The sequence below is a fragment of the Tripterygium wilfordii genome, chromosome 22 (assembly GCF_013401445.1).
Source record: "Tripterygium wilfordii isolate XIE 37 chromosome 22, ASM1340144v1, whole genome shotgun sequence".
In the NCBI taxonomy this organism is placed as follows: domain Eukaryota; kingdom Viridiplantae; phylum Streptophyta; class Magnoliopsida; order Celastrales; family Celastraceae; genus Tripterygium; species Tripterygium wilfordii.
In genome coordinates, this window is record NC_052253.1 from 9,887,803 (window position 1) to 9,909,056 (window position 21,254).

Genomic DNA, 21,254 nt, shown 5'->3' on the forward strand with positions numbered 1-21,254 from the left:
ACATATTTGATTTTGATGATATTCAAATCTTTCTAAATGATATTGAAACATCTATGTAATATTTGATGTACGAGAATTGAATTTAAATGAATGTCTCGTTAATTGACTTATGATCACATGCTCTAAGTGAGACTTATGCCTAATTATATGTGAATACATACTTGAATATATGCTGAAAATTCAGTTTTGAAAATGAACTAGTATGGACTAAGTTAGGGTATCAATTCTCCAATTATCATATTTTAACCAACTTAGGTCAAAATGACTTGAAACTTGAACTCCACGTCCATGAGGGTCTAATATATGTTCTAGGATAATAATCAATTGAATTTAAGTGCATTACACTCAAATTTGGTCGTATGCTTTAATTATGCTAAAACTATGTTTAACCTAAGTTTTGTGCGTATGTGTTCATGGTGAACGTAGTGAACCAAATGAACTCCGATTTATATGAAATTTTGTGTGCATTTTAGTTTCATTATTATAAGCATATTTGAATAAGGATGATTTAAGGAAAAAAGTCATTTACACTGATTTTATAAAATGGCATTGGGTTTACACTTAGAATTTATCCGTTTTCACTATTAGTGACCTATTTGCTTCATTGAGTGATCAAATGATTCCCGATTGCTATGAAAATTTATATGGGCATTCTAATATGTATGAAATGATTTATCATACAGTAATTTGAATTTTCTGAGTTATTTTTCAAATATGATTAACCTAAGTGCCTTCTATAAAGCTCTTTGAGCTTACATACATTTGGAGAGTTCTGCCTGCTTTTTGTGTAGGTTAATCATCATTGTGGTCTAATATCACTCAGAATTCAATAGGCTCAAGTAAATTGAAGTCTGGTTTTCAAGAATGAGGTTGGAGCTCTAGGAAACGGGAAACCAAGAAAAACCTATGTTCATCAACCTTCCACTAAGAAAATTATTAAGGTGATTGAAACAAGCCTTAGGGCTATCATTTTTGGACATATGAAGCTGCATTTTATCGGTGCCATTACATGATTTTATTTGTGGTAAAGAGAAGGATTCAGCTGTCCCAAGAATTAGTTCTTATTGGACCCGAGTATGACTTTGTGCAAGAGTGTGGGTCGTTTGCATGGGAGCTGTGTTGGCCAAGTATATGTGCAATTGTTTGAACTGAAAATATTCTTGTCAAAGCTTCTAGAAGAAGTCTCAAGCATTGGAGTGAAGTTTCATTGGCTTGAAATTCATGAGACAAAGCATGGAGCTAAAAGACTTAGAGGAGAATGAGCCAACAAGGCTTTCTCTTCAAAAGATAAACTTGTGGGCCTACTTTATACTTTGTTTAGATTCTCCATTCAAGACGTGCTGGGAGATAGTATTTCAGCTCTTGGAGCCAAAATCAATGGAAAAGATCAAGCTAGTTCAAGTATACCAAAGGCTCATAATTAAAGTGATGAAAGGTCAAGATTTGAAGGTACAAATTGATCCAATGGTTATCATTGAAAGTTGCAAAGCTCACACCTTTTATATTGCTTCCAATGGTTGGATTTTGTGTGATGGAGATTTGTTGATTCAAATTGATCAAGGGCCAAGATTTAAAGATTCATGGAAGGTCAAGATTGAAACTTTGAGATTGATCCAATGGTGGAGAATGTGTAAAAACAAATGAAGTTAGGGTTCTCTCACATTTGGAAGATTTGGAGAAGAAATTTAAGAAGTATTCTTTGAGAGAAATTGCTATCAATCTTCAACAATCATCAAGCTTTCTTCCTAATTGCTACATAATCTTCTTCATCAAGTGAAAGATCTTCTCCAACACAAGCCTCTACACTCAAAGACTTCTCACTACTATATCTTTTGTAAAAGAGAAGTTCTTACATCCTTTAGGCTTTGTTTTCTCAATATCAAAACTTCTCTTACTCTAAATATCATATCCTAGCTTGAGAGTGTTGTTGTATTCTTGAGAGTTCCACACTAAATAGCTCAGTGCTTACTTCTGAGAACCTTATTCTTCAAACCTTGCTAAAGTCCCTTGCGAATGACAGTGTATTCTTGAGTTTGGGGGTGTGCAAATAACCTTTGTGTAAGGAGTTTTGTAGGACTCTTAAAATCACGCCTTATTGGAGTTGAAAAAATCCCATGTTGGTGAATCTAGGTAGTAGACGTAGGAGAAGGGTCTCCGAACTACTATAAATCACTGTGTTGATCTTGTTTTTTTTTTTTTGCTTTTACTTGCTACTTGTTTTAAATTGCTTGAATTTCAAAACCCTAATTTGTCTATGATTAGCAGTCTAACTTAAACTTAGAATTTTTTATCTGAATTTTTGATATAGTATTTATCAAAGTGTTGTGACATTTCATATAAAATTTCATTGTATTTCGACATCATTTGATAAGTGAAATCTGTGTTACAAAATCTGTGCGTGTGGTGTTGTTTGTAAAATCTGTTTTTGCAATTCTTAATTATTTGATATTTGATCATTCATCATATTGTATCACATCTTGCATTGGATTGAATCATGATTAGTACAATGATTAGAGTCCAAAGTTGTGTGCTCTTTGTTAATTGACATTGATTTGTTTGAAATTGTAAAAAGTGATTCCAATTGGAATTTGGGGACACAATTCACCCTCTCCTGTGTTAAGCATAATCCCTCATATGTCTTGGTGGAGCTTAGAGATGGCATGTGTGGTAATTATGGGATAGAGATTTGAGTCCAAATCGGCCTTCGACTCATGAATGGCTGCTGAAATTGATGATTACATTTGTTCTGATTGAGATTTGAGTGATGAGTCGTTTGGTTGATAGGATTATTCTTTAATGGCTCCGTGAAAGTTTTGCAGCACACAATTTTTTGACATACCAATCCTAGTATTGCTCAGTGTGGGTACTATAATCACACAACATTTTGTGTTCAAAGTAATCTATCACCTTATATATGTCACGTCTTCAGTATAATTTTGGATTCATATAGCGAATCAATCACAGATTGATAAGGATTGCATAAGTGTTTGCTAACTATGCATTTATATGGGAACAATAATATTAAAAACAGTAACATTAATTATAACTGTGTCATTGCATTGAGTATAATGCAAATATTTTTTATTTTTCAAAACAGAAAAATTATGAACAATACCTTTGTCATATTTTATTAGTCTAATCTTATTGTTTCGAAACAATCATACTAGAACATTAAAAGGTGCATTTGAGGCCCTAAGCAGTGGAATTTGTCAAAAGTAGGGTGGGGCTCGTAACATTGCTACCATTCTTGATCACCACCTTAAAACGAGTCACCTAATCAAATTTTGTGCGATTTTGACGTTATTGTTTTTATGTTACTGTTTCTAATGTTACTGTTTATAATATCTCTCAAAACTCAACTTAATAACCTTCACGTATAAGGAAGGAAAACTGTGATTACACCTAAAAGAAGAGAAAGGAAAAAAGAACAGAACCATTGAACAACAATTACAGGAGTCAACAATTATAGTTGTGTCCAAGATCCACCAAAACAACCTTGGCTACAAGTAGATAATACGCCAACAAATGTTATATCATCTGGTTTAAAACTTTAAATCCTTCATTGGTCATCAAAGAGAAATGCTCAAGGTCCTTGTCTGCATGCCCATGAATGGCCAATCCAGATAATGGCGTTCCAAGGAGCCACACGCTTCGTTGCTTCATGGTTTGGATTGTTTTCTAGGCTTCTTGGGTGGTATCAGGGGGGTTGAGAGGGAAGCATGTGTCATCCGCACCAGTGTTCCATAGAAACTGTGCATAGTCAGCATGATAATAAGTATTGTTAGGATCAGCATCAATGGCTTTTAAGAAGCTCTCTTCAGCTGCCCACAAATCGCTCTTTGCTTTCCAAAGGAAGAACGCGTACTTGCTGTATGCCTCCGCGTCCGGTGGTTCTACAACTGTAGCTTTCTTAAAGTACTCCTCTGCCCTGTTTGTCATTAACACAATAACACAAAGTCACGATCAGCTCATTTGTTGCAGTATCTTTGATATTTCTATGAAATGAAAGTATCCACCACAAACACACCAATCAGATTCAAATACACCCAACCCACATCTATATTCAACAAACGCCAATAAAATAATCATGGAAGAATTTTTTTTGATATTTACCTGTCGTAATCATGGGCAACGGAGAAGAGAAATTGAGCATAATTTGAGAGGAGAAGAGGGTTATTAGGATCCAGAGTCAACTGTGATCGATAGAAAAAGTCTGTTTTGAAGAAACCCACAAAATCATCTGGTTCAATCTTTGCGTTTGCAGGGGAGACTAATCTCTGCATGTTCCCGTGATCCAGAGCTTCATCTTTCCCTGACGCTTGCATTCTTGATGCTTCTTCAACTACGGAATTACATAATTTTAACTCTTCTTCTCTACTGTCTTGCCCTGTAATGGACTCTGCTTCCTCTGTATTACCTGAGGGGGACACCTGTGAAGCTCCATCAGGGACAATTGTTCTGTACTGGTCCGAACTGGCAAACTTGCCATCACCGTCATTGCCATTGACTCCAGGACGGACCTTGCCACCACCGCCATTGTTACCGCCTATGGAAGTTCTCTTGCCATCGGAAGACGAGACTGAAAATGACTTGATCGCTGAATAATCAAACTTTCGACTCCTCCGGTCCTGTAATTCCTCCATCACTAACGTTGTCGCTGCTCGAGTATAAGATGTGAGAGGTACAGCAGCTGCGATGGCAGCATTACTCGCCATGGAATGTACAGAAAAGTTTGCCAGTAGAATCATCACATACACCATGAGAGTCGGTGTATGTGAGAACACTTGTTGGAATAGCCACACGAAGGAAGCGTGCATTTCCTTCTGTACGCGACCAAGAATCCCCTGCAAATCCTCATAAAACAGAAACTCCCTCATCTGTAACGTGTAGCTCTGGAGCTCTCTTATTATAAACACCATGGACGAGAAGGCCTTTTGTACAGAACAATAGGCTGATTCCCCTGCTTCTCCAAAACCTTCTTGCCATTGCATCTTCTTCTTTATCATTCGGAGTGAAAGTGGAAGATCAACGCTATTTGCTTTCATTTCAATACTCGCCTGTATAAACTCTGAAGACTCTAAGCTGTTGTCGTGACTGTCTCTTGTATCAGAAGCTACCTCCGATTCATCATCCACGGAGGCGTTGTTGCCGTTATCATTGTCTTCGACGTCGGAGAGTTGAAACCTAAGTGCTAATTCTTGCATCTTCTTGGAGAATTCTTCGTCCGAGAAGGAGTCCAAGCTGGCACTGCAAGCTCTCCTCATAGTCCGAACACCGGACTTAGGGTACTCGTAAGACCGAGATCTGCGGAGCTTCGACGACGACGGGGAACCAAATAGAGCCGATCGGTCTAGTCTCTGCACGTACCGGCACACGAAAGTAGTAGCTCCTCCTTCACTGAGGCACCGTCGTTTCGATGAAGGAGACGAAATTGCAGAGGCTAGCGCTTGTGAGGAAGAAGAAGGATGAGGGATCACCGGCTGCGGCAATTGAAAACACGTCGTAGCTACTTTCACCCCCATTTGTTGAAGCGAAAAGGCTTGTCAGATTCTTTAAAAGGCACTATGTAAGAACAACTATTTGCCTTTTCTCTTCTTTCCAATTCACTTGAACCTGAAAAATCAACGGAAACAATCATGCGTCAATAAATGAAACTGTTCGAATTCCATCTCACTCTCGTCCTTTCTCTCTCGTACTGATTTTCCGGGAAACATAGGCAAACAAAGACCAGAAACCTCAATTCCTCCACTCAAAATTTCTAAAATAGAGGCCATAGAGCATACGATAGTGAATCCTTACTCTCGCTGGAAAATCGGATCTAGAAACCAGAAGAAAAAAAAAGGCATAGAATTTGAGATCCCTAAAACAACTCACTTTTGTTTTGTAGAATCTCCGACGAAATTTCCGACGAACAACCAAATCACATCACCGTAGCTTCAGTAATAGCAGCAAGGAAGAGAGAAACCTCTCTGGATCTTTTTGGCTCTTTAAATAAGCCTAAATTTGTACCATGGATCCGAACATCGTGTGGAAAAGGTAATTCCGGTTACCCGGTTGCACGGGGATTTTTATTGGGCAGTTTTATCGTTCTACGTGTCCACATCCACCGCCATCCCCATTAAACCGGTTATGAAAGCGTGACTTCACGCATATACGAAACGTGACCAAATTTTTGACGGCGTGATTGCTTTTCAAATAATTATTTATTTATAATTGTATCTCGATCAAACTTTAATAATGAGGTGATTCGGTTAACCATCAATTAGATTAAGTATATGTGTGATCAAGATTCGATTCGAATCGAAAAAAATAATTAACAATGAAATTTTAAAAAAATAATAATATACTTGCTTCTATAAACAAGTCTAAAGTAAGGCCATAGAACTCCAAAGTAGAAATAAGCGACGGTCTAAATAATCCAAGTAGGTTGCCATGAGCCCGTAATAATCTTGGATATTGTTCACTCAAATCAAGTCCGTACGTTGTTTGGGTTCTTTTAATCATTATAGGAAAATAAAAAAAAGTCACGCGCATAATTATTCGGATGTTCGTGCTGAGTGTTGTGTATCGTACATTGATGAAAAAATAATATCTTCAATATTAAAATATATCTTTTAATATCACACGATAATTACGAACTTGGAATTTGTTCTCTCCCTGCGTTAAAACTGAAGAGGCGAGGAACCGACGGTTCAAACTGAGAGTTGGTAAAGGCAAGTTGTCTGACGCTATGCATGGGGCTTAAACCACTAGTGAAAGTGATTCCATATAAACTCAACGGACAATAATCGTTCACTAGAAATGAATTTAACGGGCGTGATTAATTCCCCAACATCACCATTTGTTTTCTAGTTTGTTTAATCAGTATGATTGTGTCCCATTTAGCGTCCATACTTTTCAAGATCAGGACATGTTTTCTACTTTTGTCTCTACTAATTGTAGTGCCAAAAAATCGTCATGGACTAATTTACCAGTCAATGCATGACCCAGTTAGCACAATTGGATGAGGCGTCAGTCAACGCACAATTTGACCAACAAAGTCGAACGAGACGAACCCAAGTCGGACAAGACCATAGATGTTCAAAAGCACATAAGCAACCCATATTCGGGCGTCCAAGCTAAGCAGCCCATACTCAGGCGTCCAAGCCCAAGTCGATTAATACGCAAGTTGGTCGACCACCCAGTCTGTCAACACAATTAGAACAAGTCTAAAGCGGTCCGGCCCATGGGCATCCAACATCTTCGGGCGGTCATCATCAGGCGACCAAACCAAAGACATTCCATGCCATCAACTGTCGACGAACGACGTTCGAGTCAGTCAACGACCAACTTGATCAACGCCCAAGTTGACTAACATCCAAGTTGATGAACGCTATGGACAGTTGGCGAGCATTGGTCATGCTCGCCTCAGGTATCAATCATCCAACTCAACTCCATCACATATCATGCTTATACGTGCATATTATCAATCATACAACTAAACCATGATCCCTTGCTCTGACTTGGTCGCCCTAAGGCAACGGTCCTCTGAGACCATTGTCGGACTTAGCCTCAATAAGACAAATACAACCTCTGACACAAGCATGCCGAGTCAGTTGACATGCAACATTGAGCCACCTGACCACTGTACAACCCTGACCTCAGCCAACCAAAATAGACCACGTGTCCTGACATTCGACACCACCTTCCCATATCTGCCTACGAATTGTACTATAGTACCCAGTATGTCAGCCTTGGTCGGCAAGTCACCCCACTATAAAAGCCCCCCTCTTCCTCAGGAGCAGGGATACGCAATCTTGGAGACTCAGACCCCTTGCTCTCTCACTTTCTTCAACCTTCGACTCACTCACAGCTCTCTTGCACCTTGCATTCTTCATTTTCCATACCAGCATTGGCATTTACGATTCTTATATCTTTGCTTTGACCAACCTGGTTTCGGTTGACTGACTTGAGCGTCAGAGGTTCTTTGGCAGGTACCCCACCAGTGCCCAAGTTCTTTTGATCTCAACCTTGCTTTGTTCCTCAGGATCTCGCTGTAGAAGGCCTCCATATAAATTACGTTGACTATTCAACAATTGTAGATTTGGGTATCTACACTAATAAGAGAGAGTTGAATTTAAGGACGGAACCAGGAATTTATGTTAGGCGGGACTATCAAAAGTTGGTGGGGGTCCGGGGGCAGCGCCCCCGGAAATTTTTTTTAGGCTATTTACATTATACCTATTTAATTGGCAGTACAAGTTACTGAAATTAGTTGATTAGACATTTAGGCTTACTGTTAGTTGAGATTCTTAAGACGAACTTATGAAGAAACACGGTTACACACTTGCACCAACGAAAGAGAGTAGGTACAAAGTGTGTTTTTATTTAGGTGGCTTAGTGTATATTTAGGCATGAACATGTATATAATTGTATTTTTATTCATTTATGTATAATTATATAAGTATGTATGTATATGTATATGTATGTATGCATGTATCCATATATATATATATGTGCTTGTATATACGTGTAAGTATATATATATATAATTACCAAACATTTGGGGGGACTACAGCCTAGTGTAGTCCCCTCCTAAATCCACCCTTGGTTGAATTTATATATGGGTTGGAACCTAATTGGTATATATAAGGTCATACCCTCATATGTGTCCACCAACCATTGGCGGAACTAGAAAATGGATTGGGGGCTTGAATTTCATACCTACCCAGGATAAAGTTATGCAAATCGACAAAGAAAAACGTCGGTCATTGCCATAAGAAGTAATAATATATTAAAAAAAACGTGAAAGGGTTATCGCCTGGTTCGATCCCTTGCAGCCTTGGAGTGAGCTAGCATGTCTATCATCTTCTCTTTGTCTGGCGACTTGGTGAGGAACTGAGGGTCCTCGTTGGGGTGGAGCTTAGGGTTATTGATCTCTCGTCATCGTGTGGCTAATGACTATATCAATAGTGGTCTAGTGGTCGTAGTATTTGAATATACTTGGCTCAAGCGTATATGTTTCGCCTGTGGCCTGTGAATAAGATTTTGTGGATTTTTTTTTATGTGGCTGTTAGAGAAGTGAAAGGATATGTTAGAGAAGTAAAAGATCTGTATTTCACTTCATGTTGATTGTGTACAACATGCCTTTATATAGGCGTTAGAAAGGAAAAGTAAGAAAAATAATGTCAATAAAGTAAATCAAAGATGTTGTTGATATCTTTGACAAATTCAAAGATTTTGTTGATTTGTCAAAGATATCATTGATATTTTGCTGATATCTTTGACAAATTTGATATCTTTGACAAATTCAAAGATTTTGTTGATTTGTCAAAGATATCATTGATATTTTGCTGATATCTTTGACAAATTCAAAGATTTTGTTGATTTGTCAAAGATATCATTGATATTTTGTTGATATCTTTGACATCCCCCCTCAAACTCAAGTTGGTGCAGTAGAAGTAAGCTTGAGTTTGGAAACTAAGTCTCTGAAACGACCTGGCAGGAGTGGCTTGGTGAAGAGATCAGCAGGTTGGTCAAGAGTAGATATTGAGCAGAGTTGAATAGTTCCCTGTGTGACATGCTGACGAGTAAAATGGCAATCAATCTCAATGTGTTTGGTACGCTCATGGTAAACATCATTGTGAGCAATGTGGATTGCACTTCTATTATCACAAAATAGAGGTGTAGGACTGGGAGATTGAACTCCCATATCTCCAAGAAGCCAACGAAGCCAAACAATTTCTTGAGTGGTAGTAGCAAGTGCACGATATTCAGCCTCCGTGCTCGAACGAGCAACTGAAGTCTGCTTCTTGCTTCGCCAAGAAATGAGAGAATCCCCTAACAAGATGCAAAAGCCAGTGGTTGATCGTCTATCAGTGGGATCACCAGCCCAATCGGAGTCAGAGTAGGCGCGCAACTCAAGTGAGGAAGCAGCAGAAAAATGAAGGCCATAATAAAGAGTTGCTTTGATATAACGCAATACATGAATGACTGCTTCATAGTGGGAAGAGCGAGGAGCTGACATGAATTGACTAACAACGTGTACAGCATAGGCTATATCAGGGCGGGTGACAGTAAGATATACGAGACTACCAACCAATTGTCGATAGAGGGTGATATCACTGAGAGGAGTACCATCAGAAGGTTTAAGCTTGATATTAGGTTCCAGTGGAGTAGAAGTAATCTTACTATCTGTGAGACCTGCCCGAGCAAGTAAATCAGAAGCATACTTAGCCTGAGATAAATAGTACCCTGTAGTGTCCGAGAGTACTTCAAGGCCAAGAAAGTAACTTAGAGAACCAAGATCCTTCATCTCAAATTGTTGTTGAAGATATTCCTTAAGATCAGTGATACCAGAATAATCATCTCCTGTAATAATCATGTCATCGACATAAATTAGTAGAAAAACACAGCCTAAGGCTGTCCGACGAACAAAGAGTGCTGAGTCATAAGAACTGGATTGAAAACCACGTTGTTGAATAGTAGAGCTAAACTTGGCAAACCATGCGCGTGGAGCTTGTTTGAGGCCATATAAGGCACGACGAAGGCGACAGACTGTATTAGGGGGATGTGAATAGCCATGAGGAGGTTTCATATAGACTTCTTCAGCAAGATCACCATTGAGGAAGGCATTCTTCACATCCATCTGTGACAATGTCCAGCCTCTAGCAGCAGCAATAGCTAACAGACTGCGTACTGAAGTAAGACGAGCAACTGGAGCAAATGTCTCTTCATAATCAATGCCATACTCCTGAGTAAAGCCTTTAGCAACAAGACGGGCTTTGTATCGCTCAATAGAACCATCAGACTTGGTTTTTATTTTGTAAACTCATTTGCAACCAATAGCAGACTTATCTGGTGGGAGAGAAACAAGATCCCAAGTATGAGATTGCTCAAGTGCCTGCAATTCTTCAGACATAGCTTGTTGCCAAACAGGATTAGATTTGGCCTCCGAATAGAACTGAGGCTCATATAAGGTAAGAGTAGTGGCAAAACACTGAAAATCACGAAGTTTAATAGGAAGTTCTCTTACCCGGGTAGAGCGTCGAAGAGTAGGGGAACTGGTAGTGTCTGTAGTAGATCCATCAGACAAGGAAGACAGTTCAGGAGCAGGCAAAGTAATTTGAGTGTCACCTGTATGAGACTCAGAGGGAGATGGTTCATCAGGAAATAGATCAACCATGTTAGTGGGAGAAGGAAGAGATAAGAAATGTGATACTGAGGAGAACAAAGTGTTTTCCAGAAATACGACATGACGAGAAATGCGAAGTCGTTTGGAGATAGGATCCCAACATCTATAACCTTTATGTTCTATCCCATACCCAAGAAAACAGCAAAGACGAGTACGAGGTTCTAATTTAGTGTGTTCATGTGGTTGAAGGAGAACAAAACAAACACATCCAAATACTTTGAGTAAATTGTAGTTAGGAACAGACCCATAAAGACGTTCATAAGGCGATTGATTACCAATGACTGATGAAGGAATCCGATTGATGGTAAACACAGCAGTGAGAGCTGCTTCACCCCAAAAACGTGCAGGACAAGAGGCAGAGATAAGAAGAGCCCGAACAGTATCTAATATGTGTCGATGTTTACGTTCGGCTCTTCCATTTTGTTGGGAAGTACCTGGACAAGAACGCTGACAAATAGTGCCATGGTCATGTAAAATGGTTAAGAATTTAGAATCCTTATATTCCATGGCATTATCAGTGCGAAAAGTTTTAATAGGACATGAAAACTGAGTTTTAATCATCTGAGAAAATTCATGATAGATTGTAGTAAATTTAGAACGAGTTTTCATGAGATAGATCCATGTAAAACGAGAGTAATCATCAACAAAAATTACAAAATATTTGGATCCCCCCATAGAAGCAGTAGGAGAAGGTCCCCAAATGTCAGAGTGCACAAGGTCAAAAGGTGCATGAGAAACAGAATCACTATTATTGAAAGATAAAGCAGATTGTTTAGCTAGAGGACAAGTTAAACAATCAAAATGATTATTAGAAACAATTCCCAAATGACCATGAGAAACAAGAGACTGAATACGACTAACAGAAGCATGACCCAATCGAGAATGCCAGAGACTCAAAGAGGAAGCTGGAACTGTGGATGCAGCGAACTGATGACACGGGAGAGTAGGATGCAAGGGGTGCAAAGAGATGAGCTCATACAGTCGCCCAACTTTACGGCCTGTCCCAAGCGTCTGTCCCGTCTTCGGATCCTGTACAGAACAGCCAGAAGGAGTAAATAGAATATTAAGACCAAGTTCACATAACTGACCAACGGATAACAGGTTCAAAGTGAGTTGTGGAATAAGAAATGTATTGGACACTGATAGGTTTGGAGTAGATATATGACCAATATGACTAGCTTTTATCCTTGAACCATTGGCAGTTTGTATAGATGGCAAATGCGAAGAAGAGTGTGTGGAAGTGAAAAGAGTAGAGTCAGCAGTCATATGATTGCAACATGCTGAGTCAAAGAACCATGATGATGATTTACCTGACACAGTGGTGGATGCTGAAATAGAATGGTTACCAGAGTTAGAAAGGAATTGACGAAGTAGTGACTCAAGATCACTGGTCAATTGAGTGGTTGTGGGTACATGTTCAGGACTCTCCTGTGCAGTATGATCAGTTGTGGCAGCGGAAAGATGTGTTCTGGAATGAGTGCCCTGAGTTGATCCACCTTTGCTGGGACAATCTTGTTCATAGTGTCTTGGTCCAATTTTGCGACATATGCGACATTTGCGAGTTGGACATGTAAGTATCATATGACCAGATAGATGACAATATCGACACTTTGAAGAAGTGTCAGCTTTCTTTGTTTGGTGTACCTGAGGAGTGGCAAGTACTGTGTCGAGATGTCGTGGTTGACGGATTGAGAGCCGTGTTTCTTCAGAAACAAGATCATCAAGGGCTTGATCAAGAGTGGGTAATGGCTTCTGATGAAGTAAGGCTGCACGAGTAGGCTCAAAAATATCTTGTAAGGCCATAAGAAATTGAATCAGCCGGCGATGGTCTTTATATGTGGTAAAAGCTTTGGCATCTTCAGTATTCTTCCAGACTGGTTCAGTAGGAGTGAGTTGATCCCAGAGAAACTGCATTTGAGAGTGAAAGTCAGTGACAGTTTGTCCGGATTGTTGACGTAGCTGATTGAGATTCTGAATTATCTGATGCTGATGAGAGAGATCGGTGGCAGTGTAACGATGAGCAAGATGATCCCAGAGAGTTTTGGCAGTATCAAATCGACCAAAGTGAAGATTGATGGAGGATACTGAAGTATTACGAAACCAAGTGATGATTTGATGATTTTTGCTATCCCAAGTTTCTAAACGTTCAGCAAACTTATCATCAGCTTCATCTTGGGATTGTGTAGGTAGAATGAAATCACCAGTGACATATCGCCAAAGTCTCCTACCCTTGAGAAAGCTGCACATGGCTTGTGCCCATAAAACGTAGTTACGCCCATCTAACACAATGTTGATGGGTTGAGAGATATCTGATTTGTCCATAAGTGCAATAAACAGGTGCAAAAATAACAACCAGATCAAGGAATGACGAAAGAAAGGACTGCAGTAGGCAAGAAAGATGAAATAGAATTTGAAGGTGAGAAACTGATATGAAATGGGACAGTGATTACCAAGGCTCCGATACCATGTTAGAGAAGTGAAAGGATATGTTAGAGAAGTAAAAGATCTGTATTTCACTTCATGTTTATTGTGTACAACATGCCTTTATATAGGCGTTAGAAAGGAAAAGTAAGAAAAATAATGTCAATAAAGTAAATCAAAGATGTTGTTGATATCTTTGACAAATTCAAAGATTTTGTTGATTTGTCAAAGATATCATTGATATTTTGTTGATATCTTTGACAGTGGCAATATAAATACACACATACACCACAAATGTATCCCTCCAACTCACACACACATGCAATGTAATGCCCTGACCCGGAATGCGTTACTTTTGGTATCATCTTAATCAATCTCCTAATTAATTCAATCATCAAGTCATCGAAAATTTTGACAGCACCTCCACTATTATGGAGGATGCCAACATGGAGTCAATGCGCAGCAAATATCACAATTACCTTCCTAAACCTAGGGAAGGCCTCAACCCATCTAACAATTTATATCACAAATAAATTCTCAAATCTAAACAGAGTCTTAGGCCACCTAACAATCACATATAAATTTCCGCACACAATAACATGTATAATCAAACAACGAATGTAAAGAGCAATCCTGCATGCATAATCAATTGTCAGGACACGAAGTCTACAAACCCGGTTCGGGAGTCCTAATCATACGGAGCACCCTCCCAACCGTCCATCCAACCATTGAATTGAGGTATCACACAACATGTCTCAATCAAGAAAAATAAGTATGACAAAATCCTAGTAACATAATCAAATTCTAGAACCATCTAGTCCTATAACTTTTCAGGGGCCTATCCATGTCATGCACGCTCCTCCTGATTCGCAACCCTGGTACCAGAGCTAGACTCACTTGCGAGGAGGGAATAAAGAGAAGAAAAGGGTGAGCGAAAAGCCCAATAGGGAATAATAAAGAATAAATGAATACTGTAAGGTTGAAATATTGAAGAAAAGCATAAATACAACAATATGATAACAAACATCATGTACACCCAAAACACAAGTAGATAACAACACCATACAGAATCCTAACTTGGCCTACCGGCATCCCTATACTCATCGAGACCCTGAACAGCCCAACGACATCACCGCATGGTGCCTCAAGTACATGTGAAATCCTGACTCGGTCCACCGGCATTCCCATATTCATAGGAACCCTGAACAGCCCACCTGCATTTCATATTTCACATCAATCAAACCTAGGAGATGTACGGGTCCATACCCGACATCAACCGTGCAACTACAATGCATTTTCAACATGGTTAAACAATGAAGTATACATAAAACCTACATATATATATACTACTACATGATGCATGTTCAAGAATAATCCATGCTTAATAAAAGACTGAACATGTAGGGTATGCAATATAACTCAAGTCATACAACAAGGTAAACACAATGGGGTTGTTCTCCCTTAGGGACAATTAAGGCGAGAACGACAATCATAGTGAACAATGAGAAAAGATAAACGTTCTTAATAGGACATATTCAAAGAAAATAGCAAAAGGTGAAATTTCTCTACCTCGTACTCCAAGAACAAGCTATGTGAAGCTAATACTCAACCTTGAATTCTCCGGCCACAATCAACCTATTATTCGGTAAGCCCATTATCGAATCAACATGCCAATAACTTTAACTTCATATAACTAACACAAAACAACCCAATAAATCAAGAAATTCTTACATTTTCTTAACCCAAGACTTTCCAAGTTCTTGAACCTCACCTAACCAAGCTTACAACTCCAATCAACAATGGAATCTAGAGATACAATCATAAATAAATCTAAATTGACCTATTTAATCACTAATTTCATCATATTCAAAGATTATCCTCAAACCCACAAAACCCATAAAACTCTAAGATTAATCTTCACCAAATCTAACCCCAAAATTCAAATGCAAGGTTGTAGAGATATTACCCAAGTATAAATTCCTTCAATTGCACCTAAATAACAAGATTTTGATGTGTCAAAACCTAATTTCCAGCAATTAAGGAGAGTAGAAAAAGTTTGACTTAAATACCTTGATTTGGAGCTAAATGGGTGAATTAAAAGCTTGAATGAATGTTGGCCGGAAATGGTGGCTGGCCGGCGACTGGCTGAAAAGTGGCCGGTGGGAGGTGGCAGCTGCTGGTTGGTGGAGGGTGGAAAGAAGTGAGAGGAACCACAAAAGAAAGAAGGAAGAAAAGAAGGAAGGAAGAAAAAGAGGGAGGGGAGCTGATTCTCTCATCCTTTTTTTTTTTTTTTAAATAAATGATTAATGTGTCCTTTAAATTTCTAGAATTACAGTTTTACACTTATACTTGAAGTAACCATTTCTTTTACAATTTTTATTTATTTATTTTATTATTTTTTTTAAATTTAGTCAATCTTAGATATTTCTGGGTCGGGGAATTACATGCAACCCACACATACTCACATAATTCACACAAATGCACACACAAATAATACCCACAAGGATTGAACCCTTGACCACAAGATAGAAATATAAGAATGAAAACCAGCTACGCTGGCACCCAATTGTTCCTTTGATGATATGGGTTGCTGTTACAAGTGTTGGTCTGACGAGCATTGACTAACAACCAATTGAGCACCAATTATAATTAATTACTAAGCTATTTGGGAAATTAAATAACAAGAAATAAATATTTAAACCTAAGGGTAACAATTTACCACCACCTATACGAATAAACTTCATTGGCTTGCGAACCCTTAATTCCTATTCAAATATTGACAATCAATTTCCAATTTTCATTCAATACTCCAATCCTGGTTACACTGAAAGTATCCTTAATATTAACTCTTGTTATTCCTAAAAATTCGAGTTCAAGTATTAAAAACCTATTAAGAGTAGTGGATAATCTTATAGTGATTGCATAAGTCATTCACATATATTTCTATGGTTCATGCACTCTAAGTTGTCTATTGTAAGAGGTGCTCCTAGGTATCTCCTTTGGGTATCAACCTATCAACAAATTATTAGATGATGATTAAGCAACCAAAAGTATTAAATATACTCATAGACAATCAACAAATAATAGAAATTAAAGGGTAGCAAATGCTAATTTATTGAATCATCAAGATTTGGGTTCCATTAGAACCCTAGTTAGAGGATTAGTTCCTCTTAGACATTAAATACATGAAGGCAAAGCTAGAGAATATCATAAATACAAAGAGAGAAGAGAAACAATGCATGAAAACCCAACAGGAACCCTTTTTTCTCCTCCTTGAATGCTCTTAGTTGCTGCCTCCAATCTCCCAATTCAAGCATAAAACCTAGCAAAGCCTCCCCAAGACCCTTATATAGGTCTCTTTGAAATCTCATCTGTGCCCCTATAAAATTCTTCATTTTCGAGTTGAACCTGCATAAATGCATGTAAATTCTCTTTTATGCAGGTAAATTCTCTAACCATCAATCATGCAAGCAACTTTTTTTTTGGGTAACTGAGAACAACATTATATAAGTTTACCCTTTGGACATTCGATACGAGTCTAAACTTGAGAAGTCAAGCTGCGAGCACAAAAGTTTCTCATTTGACAAAAAGACAAGTTAGGTAAAAACTTATCGCGTGGCATTTGGAGTATTGCTTCTAAGATATTATATTGTAGATATGTCAGATAAGATCTTGGTCAGGGTCGTATGTTGGACACAACATTAAGTTGTCTGTAGCATTTATTTGGTGATGTAAATACTAGAAGGGTTTAGGGATCGGAAAAGTCCAATAACTAAATATTCCTAGTATACGTAATTTATAATAATACATGCAAATTCAATGAGGCTAAGATGTTGCATGAGCAAGATGTAATTACCACATGGTCCATGTGGTATCTCTTTAATTAATTATCTGTTCCTTCAATTGCTATTAATCTAGGCCTGAAATCCCTTTCTTTGCTTGTGTTTGGCTTTCACTTGATAAAATAAAGAGGCAAGAGATGGGATGATAGAGGGATGGCGTCAATAATCTTATCAATCAACATGGGCTCAAGTTTGGATATTGACAAGTAGACGCTGATGTGCGAAATATATACATACATTTATGCATCCTTTACACATAAGTTCATCCCATTTTGAGTTGATTAAGAGTTGATATTACCTAAGAAAGCTATATTTACATATTTTAGGTGTCAATGCAAGAAATAGAGGAAAAGAGTGTAAAATGAAGATTTAGATTCCAGAAGCTGTTTCCGATCGATCGAAAGGGACCCCATATCGATCGGACCTGCCAAAATACCATTGAATTCATGGAGACAGAAGCCATTTCCGATCGTTCGTAATTATTATCGATTGATCGGAGTTACTATTCACAACAAGCATGGTTTCGCAAAAAAGTTCCGAATTCACTTGTTTTTGAGACCCCAACTTGTTAGGGAAACGACATAAGAGTTTGGGGAAGTATAAAAGGACATAAAATAGGATTTTGGGGATATTCTTGGAGTTGGGGATTCATTCTCTACCTTGGAGGCTATCATTGAAGCTTGGAGAAGAAGAGGGGTCAGAAGGGGGTTTCTTCTATCCTCTTTTATCTTTGCTTTCATGGTTGATTTTCATTGCTTGATGATGTATTTTGACTCCATGAGTGGTTAGATTCTCTTGCTAGGGACCTAATGTAACCTAACTTTGATGATTCAATAAACTTGGCTTTGATTTCTCTTGATTTCTATCTATTGTTGATTATTTATTGGTGTGCTTAATGCTTTTGGATGTTTGACCATCATTCAATTGATTCGTTACCTAGATTGAGACCGGAAGGAGATATCTAGGATTTGCCTCTTACCATAGACATCACAGGTTGTATGAACCATAGGAAAATAGGGGCATGATTTATGCAATCGCTACACGATTAATCCACAAATCTTAATGGGTCTTTGTCTCTTGAACCCGATTGTTAGAAATAACAGTGGTTAGGGATAGAGACACTTTTGGTATAACCAGGAATGGAGTATCGGATAGGATAGGGAAACTGATTGTCAACAATGAGGTAGTTATTTAGGAAATTAAGGAGTCAAGGGAGTTGAATCAGATAAGGGACGGTGAAATTAGATACCCTAGTACTTTTCATTCTTGAGTTCAATCTTGTTCTTACTAACTCGCTTAACTTAGTTGTTAATCACTTTTTAATACTTGCTTTAGTTTAGAACAAACCAAATCCAAACCAATTCGCTTCTCCATTTTAGCATAATTGTAGCTTTGATTGATATTGAATTCAAATGTCAAAATCTCTGTGCGACGATACTTCACTCTCTCTTTATTACTTGTGCAATTTCGTATACTTACGAATTTGCACCAACAGACGCCAATGCCACGCCAATCTCTTATCTCCACATCTACTCATACTCTCTTCCTCTTCCACCCAATCACGTTTACAACCTTTTGATTGTTCCATTCTTAATTTCTATCTCTCAATTTGATCACGATGTTTCACTCACCACTAAAAAGACACATAAAACCTTCATTAATTTGTTTATAACCTTACAAATAATCAAAAGGGTTAATTATTCTTTTCATCACCGAAAGATAGAGATCGTTCATTTTTAGCACCCAAAGATTTTTTGTTACAAAGTCATCACCTATTGATTCAAAATGAGACATTTAAACAACTCGATCAGAATTGCTACAATTTCGGACAACGCTCCTGTTGACGTGGCATGTATTCAACATATTTTGGTCAACATATGCTTATGTGGCAATAAAGATAATCTTTGACATGTGACTTGGTGACTTGGAAATTCCAACCAAATTTTCTAAAAACAAACAAAATAGGATAATTATACTTTTAGTCACCGAAAGATCAGCTTCGTTCACATTTAGCACCGAAAGATTTTTTGTTATAAAGTGGTCACCTATTGTTCCAAAATGAGACAATTAGGGGATTCGGTCATATTCACTATAGTAACAGGCAGAGTTAACGCTTAGGTGACAAATAGTCAACGTTTACAAAATTGATTGCGCCTATTTGGATGACAACTTGGCACCTAACTCATCAGTTGCTTACATGTCATTAAAAAATTGATTGAGCATTAAGGTTATGTGGCCTCTATGTTTATGTAGCTTCCTGCTTTATTATTATTTATTTTTTAATTTTCTTTTAATTTGCTTATGTGGCTTCCAATAAGCAACCACATAAGCATTTTTGACCAAAAATCGTTGAATTAATGTCACGTTAGCGGGATCCCTGATTGTTACTGTAGCAATCTAATCGAGTCCCTTAAAAGTCTCGTTTTGAAACAATGGGTAATGACATTATAATAAAAAATCTTTGGGTATTAAAAGTGAATGATCCATATCTTCCGATGATGAAAAGTATAATTAACCCTAATCAAAACTGTTAGAAAATCTAGCTCACACACTACAAATCAATATTTTCTGCTTTGGACCAAAGGTCCGCGTGACTTTGTTTTTCTTAAGTCGTCGTCATTGGTTCTTAAACCCAAAAAATGGATTGGTTGTGTGAGAGGAACTGGACTTTTGTTTACGTGTCATTCGACTGAGTTATACCAAATCCATGTGTCATAAAGTCTTAACGGAAACATAACCATATATTTATTTATGCTTTAGCATATATTTGTATTTTAACCCATTGAAGTACAAACAAAAATTTAATTACGTGGTTGTTACATATAATTTTATGTTTGATAATATATCCAAGACCGATTAGATGATTTGCTTTATTTTGTGCAAGACATCTTTACGATAGAGTTACAAGGATATTATGGTAAAAGGAAAACTGAAAATATATAAAGTGGGGTGGTCGATTAGTCTATAAGTTAAAGTGGTCATTTTCGCCGACCAATGGTCAATGGGGGCAGCGTTGATTTTGCCATAGAATTATCGTGGCATATATATCAGGTCATTCACGTCCATACAAATATATAAGGATCACAATCCCATCCAAAAGCTTATGAATATTCAAACCTTGCCAGATAAATTAAAGATCTACGGTGTAACCCGGGATGTAGCTAGGATTTAGAACAAGGGAGACACTGCTGGAGTTTGAGGGCAGCACACTCTTTTTTTTATTATTTATATGTCGTTTGTTAACAATAAGTACCATAAATGTAACTAGTTCTACATAATTATAACTATATCAAACATAATTTATTAATCAAATAGTTATAAATTACAATTATTCATGGTATTTTTTATTTGCTCAAGTTGTTATATGATAGATTCATTATTGACATTATTGAACTTTTTTCTTGATATATACAATCAAACTATCATTTAAAATTTATGTCCCATTTAATTGTGCAAATAACTATTCACAATGTTCAAAGCAGAAAATGCTCTTTCTAGTTGCTACAATAATTATGTCAATTGGTAAAATCAATGTCATTTTCAATGGATACATGTGATTTTTTTTTTGTTGAGTCATTTTTTCTGATAAATCACCAAGCCACTATAACCTTCAAACTCTTTATTATGTATGACGCACATAAAAATATATTTATCCAGTTAATCTTCAAGAGAAATAATTTCCACTATAATAAAATTATTGGGATAAAAAGAGACCGTGAAATAATTATTGAGTTTTTTAAGTTGTTTATATTACACAGTGTAGAATAATATACATACATACATATATGTGTGTGTGTATGTATATAAGTACATATAAA

General features: G+C 37.6%; 1 protein-coding gene and 1 long non-coding RNA gene across 3 annotated transcripts; both read right to left on the minus strand.

The window, feature by feature from the left end:
- Positions 1-3,344: 3,344 nt before the first annotated feature.
- LOC119990499 lies at positions 3,345-6,019 on the minus strand. The gene is made up of 3 exons (XM_038836447.1): positions 5,875-6,019; positions 4,114-5,613; positions 3,345-3,928 (listed from the first exon to the last, which is right to left on the minus strand). Exons 2-3 carry the CDS (start codon positions 5,520-5,522, stop codon positions 3,679-3,681), a joined length of 1,659 nt encoding a protein of 552 aa, XP_038692375.1. The 5' UTR covers positions 5,523-5,613; positions 5,875-6,019; the 3' UTR covers positions 3,345-3,678.
- Positions 6,020-14,221: 8,202 nt separating this feature from the next.
- LOC119992171 lies at positions 14,222-15,874 on the minus strand. Of its 2 annotated transcripts, XR_005466322.1 has the most exons (5): positions 15,664-15,874; positions 15,561-15,586; positions 15,326-15,400; positions 15,164-15,229; positions 14,222-14,808 (listed from the first exon to the last, which is right to left on the minus strand). It is a non-coding gene; the product is annotated as an uncharacterized LOC119992171 (long non-coding RNA). The 2 variants fall into 2 exon arrangements; XR_005466323.1 differs by lacking the exons at positions 15,326-15,400; positions 15,561-15,586.
- Between the last annotated feature and the right edge of the window lie 5,380 nt (positions 15,875-21,254).

Bases quoted from the DNA above. Each gene is read 5' to 3' on its own strand.
- LOC119990499 (XM_038836447.1), bottom strand. From the start codon at position 5,522: ATGGGGGTGAAAGTAGCTACGACGTGTTTTCAATTGCCGCAGCCGGTG. The intron at 3,929-4,113 runs GTAAATATCAAA...AATGACAAACAG, and splicing joins GTTGCCCATGATTACGACAG to GGCAGAGGAGTACTTTAAGA.